Source organism: Mobula birostris, unplaced genomic scaffold (genome assembly GCF_030028105.1).
Source record: "Mobula birostris isolate sMobBir1 unplaced genomic scaffold, sMobBir1.hap1 scaffold_1871, whole genome shotgun sequence".
In the NCBI taxonomy this organism is placed as follows: Eukaryota; Metazoa; Chordata; class Chondrichthyes; order Myliobatiformes; family Myliobatidae; genus Mobula; species Mobula birostris.
In genome coordinates this window covers 8016-21724 of record NW_027274918.1, presented here as the reverse complement: position 1 = coordinate 21724, position 13709 = coordinate 8016, and the positions used below count along the sequence as shown (strand labels likewise).

The 13709-nt window shown below is 51.7% G+C and overlaps 1 protein-coding gene across 2 annotated transcripts in view; it reads right to left on the bottom strand.

The window, feature by feature from the left end:
• LOC140192633 (aminopeptidase N-like) overlaps nt 1-12618 on the bottom strand; it is a 48325-nt gene extending 35707 nt beyond the window's left edge. Inside the window, exons 1-3 of one of the 2 annotated variants that reach the window (XM_072250166.1) lie at nt 12478-12618; nt 9961-10097; nt 6374-6500 (exon numbers count right to left, since the gene is read on the bottom strand). In XM_072250166.1, the coding sequence (XP_072106267.1) occupies nt 6374-6500; nt 9961-10097; nt 12478-12601 (388 nt within the window). In that variant the 5' untranslated portion in view covers nt 12602-12618. Of the gene's footprint in view, nt 1-6373; nt 6501-9960; nt 10098-12477 lie in introns of those variants that run through there. The other variant, XM_072250167.1, reaches the window with a different exon arrangement.
• Between the last annotated feature and the right edge of the window lie 1091 nt (nt 12619-13709).

The window sequence follows — 13709 nt, the reverse complement described above, 5'->3', positions numbered from 1 at the left end:
GGTGGAACGAGGGGTGTCACTGGGGGGGAGTGGAACGAGGAGTGTCATTGGGGGAGTAGAATGAGGGGTGTCACTGGGAGAGTGGAACGAGGGGTGTCACTGCAGGAGAGTGGAACGAGGGGTGTCACTGGGGGGAGAGGAACGAGGGGCGTCACTGGGGGGGGGGAGTAGAACGAGGGGTGTCACTGAGGGGAGCAGTAGAACGAGGGGTGTCACTGAGGGGGGAGTGGAACGAGGGGTGTCACTGCAGGAGAGTGGAACGAGGGGTGTCACTGGGGGGAGAGGAACGAGGGGCGTCACTGGGGGGGAGTGGAACGAGGGGTGTCATTGGGGGAGTAGAACGAGGGGTTTCACTGGCGGAGTGGAACGAGGGGTGTCACTGGGGGAGGAGTGAAACGAGGGGTGTCACTGGGAGAGTGGAACAACGGGTGTCACTGGGGGGAGGAGTAGAACGAGGGGTGTCACTGAGGGGGGAGTGGAACGAGGGGTGTCACTGGGGGGGAGTGGAACGAGGAGTGTCATTGGGGGAGTAGAACGAGGGGTGTCACTGGGGGAGTGGAATGAGGGGTGCCACTGGGGGGGAGTGGAACGAGGGGTATCACTGGGGGAGAGTGGAATGAGGGGTGTCATTGCGGGAGTGGAACGAGGGGTGTCACTGGGGGGGAGTGGAACAAGGGGTGTCATGGGGGGAGTGGAACGAGTGGTGTCACTGCAGGAGAGTGGAACGAGGGGTGTCACTGGGGGGAGAGGAATGAGGGGTGTCACTGGGGGGAGTGGAACGAGGGGTGTCACTGGGAGAGTGGAACGAGGGGTGTCACGGGAGAGAGTGGAACGAGGGGTGTCACTGGGGGAGAGTGGAACGAGGGGTGTCACTGGGGGGGAGTGGAACGAGGGGTGTCACTGGGGGAGTGGAACGAGGGGTGTCACTGCAGGGGAGAGGAACAAGGGGTGTCACTGCAGGAGAGTGGAACGAGGGGTGTCACTTGGGGGAGAGGAATGAGGGGTGTCACTGCAGAGAGTGGAACGAGGGGTGTCACAGTGGGGGAGTGGAACGAGGGGTGTCACTGGGGGGAGTGGAACGAGGGGTGTCACTGGGGGAGTGGAACGCGGGTGTCATTGGGAGAGTGGAACGAGGGGTGTCACTGGGGGGAGTGGAACGAGGGGTGTCACTGGGGGAGTAGAACAAGGGGTGTCACTGGGAGAGTTGAACGAGGGGTGTCACTGGGGGGGAGTGGAACGAGGGGTGTCACTGCAGGGGAGAGGAACAAGGGGTGTCACTGCAGGAGAGTGGAACGAGGGGTGTCACTTGGGGGAGAGGAATGAGGGGTGTCACTGCAGAGAGTGGAACGAGGGGTGTCACAGTGGGGGAGTGGAACGAGGGGTGTCACTGGGGGGAGTGGAACGAGGGGTGTCACTGGGGGAGTGGAACGCGGGTGTCATTGGGAGAGTGGAACGAGGGGTGTCACTGGGGGGAGTGGAACGAGGGGTGTCACTGGGGGAGTAGAACAAGGGGTGTCACTGGGAGAGTTGAACGAGGGGTGTCACTGGGGGGGAGTGGAACGAGGGGTGTCACGGGGGGAGTGGAACGGGGGTTGTCACTGGGGGAGAGTGGAACGAGGGGTGTCACTGCGGGAGAGTGGAACGAGAGTGTCACTGAGGTAGTGGAACGAAGGGTGTCACTGGGGGGAGAGGAACGAGGGGTGTCACTGGGGGGAGAGTGGAACGAGGGGTGTCACTGGGGGGAGAGGAACGAGGGGTGTCACTGGGGGAGTGGAATGAGGGGTCTCATTGCGGGAGTGGAACGAGGGGTGTCACTGGGGGAGGGTGGAACGAGGGGTGTCACTGGGGGGGAGTGGAACAAGGGGTGTCACTGGGGGGGGAGTGGAACAAGGGGTGTCACGGGGGGAGTGGAACGAGTGGTGTCACTGCAGGAGAGTGGAACGAGGGGTGTCACTGGGGGGAGAGGAACGAGGGGTGTCACTGGGGGCAGAGGAACGTGGGGTGTCACTGCAGGAGAGTGGAACGAGGGGTGTCACTGGGGGGAGAGGAACGAGGGATGTCACTGGGGGGAGAGGAACGAGGGGTGTCACTTGGGGGGGAGTGGACCGAGGGGTGTCACTTGGGGGGGAGTGGACCGAGGGGTGTCACTGGGGGGGAGTGGAACGAGGGGTGTCATTGGGAGAGTGGAACGAGGGGTGTCTCTGGGGGGGAGTGGAACGAGGGGTGTCACTGGGAGAGTGGAATGAGGGGTGTCACGGGAGAGAGTGGAACGAGGGGTGTCACTGGGGGAGAGTGGAACGAGGGGTGTCACTGGGGGGGAGTGGAACGAGGGGTGTCATGTGGGGAGTGGAACGAGGAGTGTCACTGGGGGAGTGGAACGAGGGGTGTCACTGGGAGAGTGGAACGAGGGGTGTCACTGCAGGAGAGTGGAAAGAGGGTGTCACTGGGAGAGTGGAACAAGGGGTGTCACTGGGGGGGAGAGGAACAAGGGGTGTCACTGCAGGAGAGTGGAACAAGGGGTGTCTCTGGGGGGAGAGGAATGAGGGGCGTTACTGGGGGGGAGTGGAACGAGGGGTGTCACTGCGGGAGAGTGGAACGAGGGGTGTCACTGCAGGAGAGTGGAATGAGGGGTGTCACTGGGGGGGAGTGGAACGAGAGGTGTCACTGGGAGAGTGGAACGAGGGGTGTCACTGGGGGAGGGATGGAACAAGGGGTGTCACGGGGCAGAGTGGAACGAGGGGTGTCACTGAGAGAGTGGAACAAGGGGTGTCACTGGGAGAGTGGAACAAGGGGTGTCACTGGGGGGAGGAGTGGAACGGGGGGTGTCACTGGCGGAGAGTGGAACAAGGGGTGTCACTGAGAGAGTGGAACAAGGGGTGTCACTGGGAGAGTGGAACGAGGCATTTCACTGGGGGGAGAGTGGAACGGGGGGTGTCACTGGCGGAGAGTGGAACAAGGGGTGTCACTGCGAGAGTGGAACAAGGGGTGTCACTGGTATATCCTTGATATAGACATCAAACAACAATGGTCCCAGCACAGATCTCTGAGGCACACCACTGGTCACAGGCCTCCAGTCTGAGAAGCAATCATCCACTACTACTCTCTGTCTTCTCCCACACAACCAATTTCAAATCCAGTTTACAACCTCTCCATGGATACCTAGTGTCTGAACCTTCTCAACTAACCTCCCATGTGGGACCTTGTCAAAGGCCTTACTAAAGTCCATGTAGACAACATCCACAGCCTTTCCTTCATCTACTTTCTTGGTAACCTCCTCAAAAATCTCTACAAGATTCGTTAAACATGATCTACCACACATAAAGCCATGCTGACTATCCTTAATCAGCCCTTGGCTGTCCAAATACTTGTATATCCGATCTCTCAGAACACTTTCCAATAACTTACCTACTACTGATGTCAGGCTCACTGGTCTGTAATTACATGGTTTACTTTTGGAGCCTTTTTTAAACAACGGAACAACATGAGCCACCCTCCAATCCTCCGGCACCGCAACCGCGGCTAAGGACATTTTAAATATTTCTGCCAGGGCCCCTGCAATTTCTACACTAGTCTTTCTCAAGGTCCGACGAAATATCATGTCAGGCCCGGGGGATTTATCTACCTTTATTCGCTGCAAGGCAGCAAGCACCTCCTCCTCTTTAATCTCTATATGTTCCATGACACTACTGCTTGTTTCCCTTCCTTCCATATACACTATGCAGTTTCCTGAGTAAATACTGATGCAAAATAACTGTTTAAGATCTCCCCCATCTCCTGGGCTCCACACATAGGCGACCACTCTGATCTTCTAGGGGACCAATTTTGTCCCTTACTGTCCTTTACTCTTAATATACTTGTAGAAACCCTTCGGGTTTACCTTCACATTATCTGCCAAAGCAACCTCATGTCTTCTTTTTTCTGATTTCCTTCTTTAGTAGTTTCTTACATTTTCTATACTCCTGAAGTACCTTATTTGTTCCTTGTTGCTTATACCTGCTATACACCTCTATTTTTCTTAACCAGATCGCCAATATCCCTTGAAAACCAAGGTTCCCTATGCCTGTTAACTTTGCCTTTAATCCTGGCAGGAACATGCAAAATCTGCACTCTCAAAATTTCGCCTTTGAAGGCTTTCCACATACTGAACACATCCTTGCCAGAAAACGACTTATCCCAATCTACTCTTCCTAGATCCTTTCTCATTTCCACAAAATTGGCCCTTCTCCAATTTAGAACCTCAACTCGAGGACCAGACCTATCCTTATCCATAATTAACTTGAAACTAATGACATTATGGTCACTGGACCCAAAATGTTCACCCACACATACTTGCCACCTGACCTGTCTGGTTCCCTAATAGGAGATCAAGTCTTGCATCCTCTTTCGTTGGTACCTCTATATATTGATTTAGAAAGCTTTCCTGAACACATTTGACAAACTCCAAGCCATCTAGCCGTTTCACCGTGTGGGAGTCCCAGTCAATATGTGGAAAGTTAAAATCCCCTACTATTACAACTTGCTGTTTCTTACACCGGTCTGCTATCTCTCTACAGATTTGCTCCTCGAATTCTCTCTGACTACTGGGCAGTCAATAATACAACCCTATTAGTGTGGTCACACCTTTTCCGTTCCTCAGCTCCACCCATATGGCCTCTGTAGACAAGCCCTCTGGGCTGTCCTGTCTATGCACAGCTGTGATATTCTCCCTGACTAGTAATGCCACTCCTCCCCCTTTCATCCCTCCCCCTCTGTCACGCCTGAAACAACGAAACCCCGGAACATTAAGCTGCCAGTCCTGCCCGTCCTGCAACCAAGTCTCACTAATAGCAATAATGTCGTAATCCCACGTGTCAATCCACACCCTGAGCTCATCTGCCTTACCTACAATACTCCTTGCATTGAAATAGATGCACCTAAGAACATTTCTATCATGTACAAACCTTTGATTTCTGTCTATACATGCAGTCCTCACATGACCTTTATCCTCCTCCACCTCACTATCTGCTCCAACACTCTGGTTCCCCTCCCCCTGCAAATCTAGTTTAAACCCCCTGGAGCAGAACTAGCAAATCTGCCTGCAAGGATGTTAGTCCCTCTCCAGTTCAGGTGCAAACCGTCCTGTCGGAACAGTTCCCACCTTCCCTGGAACAAAGCCCAATTGTCCAGAAACATGAAGCCCTCCATCCTGCACCATCTCCTTAGCCACGTATTTAGCTGCATTATCTTCCCATTTCTAGCCTCACCAGCACGTGGCACGGGTAGCAATCCTGAGATTGCAACCCTGGAGGTCCTGTCCTTCAACTTTGCACCTAACTCCCTAAACTCTCTTTGCAGGACCTCCACACTCTTCCTACCCATGTCATTGGTCCCTACATGGACCATGACATCTGGCTGCTCACCCTCCCTCCTGAGAATACTGAGAACTCGATCCGAGATATCGCGGACCCTGGCACCAGGGAGGCAACAGACCATCCAGGATTCTCGATCTCTTCCACAGAACCTCTTATCTGTCCCCCTAACTATCGAATCCCCTATCACTACTGCTCTCCTCTTTTCCCTCCTTCCCTTCTGAGCTGAGGGTCCCATCTTGGTGCCAGAGACGTGACCACTGCAACTTGTCCCTGGTAGGTCGTCCCCACCAACAGTATCGAAAACGGTATACTTATTGAAAAGATTTGTTCCCCATAGGCCCTTTGCCTGCACTGTTTGCACACTTTCTGTGTTAACTGTCCTTGGCATGACATTACCTTAACTCTGGTCCCCTGCTGTAGTCAGTCTACCAGACAGGACGGGACGGGAGCAGTCTCCTCCCCAGGGTATTGACTGTTTAATAGACAGTAGTAACCATATTTCATTTTGAGTGTACTCACTGTCTTGTAAATACTGAACGTCTGTTCCTTGTGTATTTGTGATGTAAATAAACTTTTATAGCTTTGTTAAAAAAAGGGAAACTATGTTCTTCGAAGACTTCTCTTGACTGGGTTGACTGCACACTATCTGCAGGCTGTCTGCCTGGACATCGTCTTAACCCTTGCCTTGCTGCGAACTCCACAGCTCCTGGGGCTGCACAGTGCCTGTTTTCAGCAGTCAGTGACGCCACCGCAAGCACGTGCCCAGCCTGCAGATGAGACCACACTCTGAGCAGCCACCTGCACTGCAAGCTTCACTTGCCACTTTGAGATTTCTCTCCCGTCACCCTGGGCCTTGGTTTTAATTTACGCCTCCTCCCCCTTCATCCTAAATCCTGAATTTTGAACCCAGGCATCAGAGCTTTTTATTTTGTCCCATGCTGTAATTAACCAATAGCTCAAATAACATATTAAAGACATTGCATTAAAAATATGCAAAGAATGCTCAAATGTACAAACGATACCTGACTTCGGGAGTGGGTAGGGAACTTTGTAGTAAGATTCGAAAAATGTGAGGATTTTTCCAGTAACATTGATAGCGTAAGAGCCCTGTCCCTGATCGATTGCAGCCTTTCGAGCCCAAATACGGATCTAAAACATAACAAATGGTTGGAGAATAATGTGCCAGGTGTTTCGCTTCACATAAAGTGCCCTGTAAACAGCATCAACCACAAAAGTAATCGGAAATTAAAAGAGCTGGGAGAGAAGTGATTCCTTCAGAATGAACCCCAAATCAACAGCACAAACTCTCACTCCATATACACAGCCTGCAAAACTTCCCCATTATCGACACTTTTCAATCTCTTAACATTGAGCAAACAATGTCACCAGCGGCTGACGGCGTTTGGCCGCCTAGAAGCCCCAGTAGGTACCAGCCTCGCAAATGCACGTGCAGTTGCATTGAGTGGCCTAAGCGGGCGCAGATCGAAGGACCTTCGAACAAGACTAACGACTTTGCAATCATACTGACCAATGAGTCTCCAAAGTGATCTTTCACCTTCTCCATTCCGCCATGATTATCAATCATCTCACGTCTGTAATAGGATAGGGCATGTGAGATGTATCAGCTTAAAGCACAAACCAAAGATGTATTGCCACACACTATGATGTGCCTGGACAGAAATTGCTCATTTCATCTCACGCTTCAGCTTCAGATCATGGACTACTTACCTGTATTGTGCACCAAGTGACTCGGCGTGAGCAAACATCAGCAACTGTCCTCTCTGAACTTGTGTTTTCAAAATCAGCTGCTTAATGAGAAATGTAAAGTTGCACTTCGCTGGGGTTTGTTCTTGATTTGTGATGGTGGTCAGAATTTATCCAAAGAAGTCTATCAAAGTGCTGAGATTTCGCCGCTGTTCTGTGAATGAATCACAAGACTCACTACAGCAATGGCGCGTTCGCCATTTCTGGAGAGTCTCGGGTGGAGACGAGAGGGCGTACGGGAGCAAGATATACCAGCTAGCGGAGTGGTGTCGCAGCAACAACCTGGCACTCAACATCAGTAAGATGAAAGAGCTGGTTGTGGACCAGGGGGGGTAAGATGAGGGAACACAAACCAATCCACAGAGGGATCAGAAGTGGACAGAGAGAACAATTTCAAGTCCCTGGGTTTTAATATCTCTGAGGATCTAGCCTGATCCCAACACATCAATGCAGCTATGAAAAAGGCAAGACAGCACCTATAGTTCATTAGGAGTTTGGGGAGATTTGGTTTGTCACCCAAAACACTCAAACTTCTACAGCTGTACTGTGGAGAGCATCCTGACAGGCTGCATCACCGTCTGGTATGGGGCAGGGGGCGAGGGGGAGGTGGGCTACTGCACAGGACCGAAATAAGCTGCAGAGAGTTGTAAACTTAGTCAGCTCCATCATGGGCACTGGCCTTCGTAGTATCCAGGACACCTTTAGGGAGCGATGCCTCAAAAAGGCAGCATCCATCATTAAGGACCCCCACCACCCAGGACATGCCCTCTTCTCACTGTTACAATCAGGAAGGAGGTACAGGAGCCTGAAGACACACACTCAGTGATTCAGGACTAGCTTCTTCCCCTCTGCTGTCTGAATTCTGAATGGACATTGAACCCATGAACACTACCCCACTAATTTTCTCTCTTTTATCGTGTATTGCAATGTACTGCCGCTGCAAAATTAACAAATTTACATATGCTGGTGATATTAAGCCTGGCCCAGCATCTGTTCGCTCAGCTTCAGAAGGACAAGAGGAGATCTCTCTGACCTCAGAGACAGGGAGCCAGCCATGTAGCTGTTGTGTGACACTGTGCTGACGCTGAACCTGCAGGAATGTGCTCAGTTCAGGTCACCTCATTACAGGAAGGATGCGGGGACTTTGGAGAGGTTCAGCAGAACGCTGCCTGGACTGGAGATGTCAGGCTATAGGGAGAGGTTGATCAAACCTGGTTGTCTTCTCAGCCGCAGATGTAGGCTGAGGGGAAATCTGACTAAAGTTTATAGATTATAAGATACATAGATGGGGTAGGCAGTCAGTCTTTAATGCAAGGTTGAAATGTCAAAGGGTGAGCATTAAGGTGAGAGGGAGAAAGTTTAAGCACAGGGAGCATAGTGCCGGGGCGTGCTGGTGACAGTCACCGTAATGTGATGTAACAGGCATTTAGAAAGGTGCACGAGCACGTAGGCAGTGGGGAGCTACAGAATGGATTAAGTTAGATTGGTGCTGGCACAGACATTGTGGGCCATTCCAGAGCTGACACTGCTCTGTGTCCTGACAGAGATGAGAGCCAATATTCACTGTGCTGATGGTTTCGGGCGAACGGCAGAGAGCAGGAATGAAAGGGAATGGCAAATTGTGTCCCTTCACGGCCGCCAGGGGATTTGTGGGTCAAGGGGCAAGGGGTGGTGGAGGAATAGAACCGTTGTGGTGGGGGGGGGGCGGGTGAAGAGGCTGGACCAGTTCTGCCCCAATTATCAGGGTCTTGTGATGAAAGTGAGACATAAAGAATTTAAACATGTCTGCTATTCAAGTCTTCACTAAGGGAAGAAAGAGCCACCAGATTTTTATAAATACAACAAAAATATTAATCTACAAACCCCAGGTGCCATAGAAAAAGAGGTGAGGCTGAAAGATGAAAATTCCTCCACACACAGATGACCTGCAAACCAGCACTTTGAAGGAGGTGAGTGGTACAACTAGCTGTCAGTTTCCAAAACTCTGCGGAGGCCAGAACAGCTGGCATAGGTGGACAGCAGGCAAACTCACTATTTCAGGAAGTTGGGAGAGAGGAAACAGGGAATTAGAGTCCATCCCACATGATATCAGGAGGAAGAAAAATACAAGAATTGATTCCCAATGAAATGGAGACAACGTCAGTGGGAACGGGAGCCGTGCCGGGAACCGGGGGGGTGCGGGTAAACTTGCAGCGGACACAGACATTGGAGTTGACAGAGAGGACAGTGGTCACGGGCTACAGACACTCAATGATGGGCAAGTGGAATTTAGAGTCATCCAGAAGAGTTACAGAATACAGCACAGAAACAGGCCCTTCAGCAATTCTAGTCTGTGCTGAGCTATTTATCTGCCTAGTCTTATCGACCTACACCAGGACCATACCCATCCAAATTTCTCAAATGCTGCCATCAAACCTGTATCCTCCACTTCCGCTGGCAGCTCATTCCCTACTCTCACCGTCCTCCGAGTGAAAGAGATCCCCCTCATGTTCTCCTCAAACCAGGAGTTCCCAACCTGGGGTCCGTGGCCTCCGCTGGTTAATGGTAAGGCTCCATGGCACAAAACAGGTTGGAAACCCCAGCTTACATACTTTACCTTTCACCTCTCACCCAACATCGATGGAAAAAGCCATCTATATCCCTCATCTGATGAGACCAACCCTTAGCCTCAGGAAAACAGCAACAGACGCGCTCACGGGTTCCGATTGGACGCTCACGGGCTCTGGTTAGACACTCATAGGTTCTGGTTAGATGCTCATGGTTTCCGGTTAGATGCGCCCACGGGTTCCGGTTAGATACGCCCACGGGTTCTGTTTAGACGCGCCCACGGGTTCTGATCGCTTACCATAGTTTCATTTGAGATGCTCTCCACATAACCAAAGTCACAAACAATAAAAGCCAGAAGGTACGTGGACATCTTGAGAGTTGTGCGAAAGGTAACGTTGTTCCACTGGATACTATCGATAGTCACGGTTGTATTTTCTGTAAAGGAAAAAGAGGCATTTAGTCCTGTCCTGAGAACGTTTCAACATTACACAAGGTGCGATACATACAAAAATTATATCACCAACCTCAGCTGACATGTAAATAAAATCATTTGGTGCTCGAGGTAGAACAGTCCTGATGAAGGGTCTCAGCCTGAAATGTCAACTGTTTATGGATGTGCTGCCTGACCTGCTGAGTTCCTGCACCATCTGCAGAATCTCTTGTGTTTAGGGACATTAACCAACTGAAGACAGACTGATCATATTATTGTGTCCACCCCAAATCGCGGAGTGACAGAACACAAAACAGGCCCTTTGGCCCATACCTGACTTTACTTTTTCATTTGCCCATAACCTTCTAAATCTTCCCAATCTGTCCAACTGTTATTGCACCAGCTTCATATGACTTTTAGTTCAGATACAGGCTGTTATCAGTAAACTCAGAAAACAAAAGAACTCCATCGGGGTAAAGGCCTCACCTCCACTGGGCACAGCTACACGCAGCTTTCAGCATCAGGGTTCAGGGCACCAGGAGAATCCACCACAATCAAGGAAGACCCCAGCTGTGACAACGACTCACACCACTGCACCTGCCCCAGTGCAACGCCCTTTCCACTTCAAAAAGAAAACCGTCCTGCACAGACTTCTGGCTGTCATTGTCAGGCGGTGAAGCACAAGAAACGGGTTGTCTTATGAGGAACGGTTGATCAGGCTGGCCCTGAGCAACTCAGGAGAAATTTGATTTAAACACGGAAGGAGCTGAGAAGTTCATGGACAGAAGCACCCAGGGCATAAATAGCCAGGAAACTGCAAGTAGGATCCTGGGAATTAAAGGGTTAACAATGAGGAGTGTTTGATGGCTCTGGGCCTGTACTTGCTCGGGGGGTGGGGGGGGGTGGAAGAGGAAATCACATTGATATTGAAAGGCCCAGGTAGAGTGGATGTGGAGAGGATGTCTCCCATAGTGGGGGAGTCTAGGACCAGAGGACACAGATAGAGTGGATGTGGAGAGGATGTTTCCTATAGTGGGGGAGCCTAGGACCAGAGGGCACTGCCTCGGAACAGAGTGACGTCTGTCTGTCTGTGTATCTATTGATGTAGGGATACACTGTGGAACTGGCCCTCAGCCACACCGCACAAATACCAGATTTCAGCCTCGCCTAATCGGGAGAATGAACAATGACCAATCAGCCTACCAACCATGCCTTTGTTTGTGGGGGAAACCAGAGCACTCAGAGGAAACTCACACGGTCACGGGGAGAAGGGACAAGCTCCTTACAGACAGCGACAGGAACAGAATGAGGAGGAATTTCTTTAGACAGAGGTTGCTAAATCCATGGAATTCTTTTTGAAAGCTAAGACACTGTGTATATTTAAAACTGAGGTTGACAGACTTTTGAATAGCCAGAGTGTCAAAGGTTACAGGGAGAAGGCAAGTGAATGGGGTTGAGAGGGATAATAAATCAGTCCTGATGGAATGGTAGAGCAGACTGGACAGGCTGAATGGCCTCATTCTGCTCCTATATCTTATGGTCTCATGTTAATTAGCTTTTCGCAACAGCAGCTGAGTAGATTGCAAACACAGGCAGAAGTGCTGGACACGGGCTCGATTCAAAGGTTTGGGTAAATACATGGATGGGAGGGACAAGGCGGGTGCTGGTCCCAATGTGGGATGATGGGACTAGGCAGAATAATAGTTGGGAATGGAATAGATGGGCTGAAGGACCTGTTTCTGCACGGTGGACAATGTATTCCTCAGCCTCTCCCAACAGCAGGAACATTGTCCAGTGGACAGTTCCACACACTATCAGGCTTCACAACAGCTTCCTGCTCGGACAGCTCAAAGCAGTGGACACTTTTTACGGGAAGTATTTAACACCCAGGCCAGGTAACGTTTAAATACTGTGTCCATTGCTATTCTTCTTTGACAGGAAGGTGAAGGAAACACTGGAATAACAGGACAGGGCAGTTGCACAAAGGCACATCAGAGAGCAGTTCTGAGGCCTCCTTTGTCCGAGGTCCGAGATTGACCAAAGATCTTTCCTGATAAAGATGACCCTTCCCGAGGTCCAAGATTGACAAAAGACCTTTCTTTTGCCTGAGTCCCAAAACAACGAAAGACCCTTCCTAAGATTGGTGACCTTTTCTGACCCTTCCCAAGGTCAGAGGTTGACCAAATATCTTTCCCAGCATCCTTTCCTCCCGCCACATTTACAAACTTGCTCTCTGCCCTACGTTGCAAATAGAGTACTGTTCAAACGTCTCAGGCACCCTAGCTAGACACGTGTATCCAAGACTTGCGCATAGTTTTGTGTCTCAATAATAGGCTTGTTGTTGATACCATTGCACTACACCCAGCCTCCCCTGTGCATGCTTACTCAGCACTGGCATGTTGGAGAGAGCAACGTAGTTTGCCTCATGCATCAGGCTGATGGAGAAGGTGGCTTTCATCGCAGGCTCATCGAAGCAGGGAAAAGCTTTACGCGCATCTGTTGGCTGCATCTGTGTGGTGGCGATGATCCTGTTAAACCAGCAGTAGACAAACAGTCAGCACACCGAACGTCCCTCATTCCCCACCCCATCTCAACCCATCACCCCGGTCCAATCTCAAATCCTCACACTGACCCTCACCCTGGTCCGATCCCCATACCACACCCTGACCTTCACCCCTGTCCGATCTCCACCCCTCACACTGACCCTCACCCCGGTCCAATCTCCATCCTTCACACCGACCCTCACTCCGGTCCGATCTCCACCCCTCACACAGACGCTCACCCCGGTCCGATCCCCATACCTCACCCTGATCCTCACCTCAGTCCGATCCCCACCCCTCACACTGACCCTCACCCCGGTCCGATCTCCACCCCTCACACTGACACTCACCTCGGTCCAATCTCAAATCCTCACACTGACCCTCAGTCCGGTTCGATCTCCACCCCTCACACTGACCCTCACCCCGGTCCGATCTCCATCCCTCACACTGACACTCACCCCAGTCCGATCTCCACCCCTCACACTGACCCTCACCCCGGTCCGATCTCCACCCCTCACACTGTCCCTCACCCCGGTCCGATCTCCACCCCTCACACTGACACTCACCCCGGTCCAATCTCAAATCCTCACACTGACCCTCAGTCCGGTTCGACCTCCACCCCTCACACTGACCCTCACCCCGGTCCGATCTCCATCCCTCACACTGACACTCACCCCAGTCCGATCTCCACCCCTCACACTGACCCTCACCCCGGTCCAATCTCAAATCCTCACACTGACCCTCAGTCCGGTTCGATCTCCAGCCCTCACACTGACCCTCACCCGGTCCGATCTCCACCCCTCACACTGTCCCTCACCCCGGTCCGATTCCCATACCTCACCCTGACCCTCACCCCGGTCCGATCTCCACCCCTCACACTGAACCTCACCCTGGTCCGATCGCCATCCCTCACACTGACCCTCACCCGGTCCGATCTCCCCCCTCACACTGACCCTCACCCCGGTCCGATTCCCATACCTCACCCTGACCCTCACCCCGGTCCGATCTCCACCCCTCACACTGACCCTCACCCTGGTCCGATCTCCATCCTTCACACTGACCCTCACCCCAGTCCAT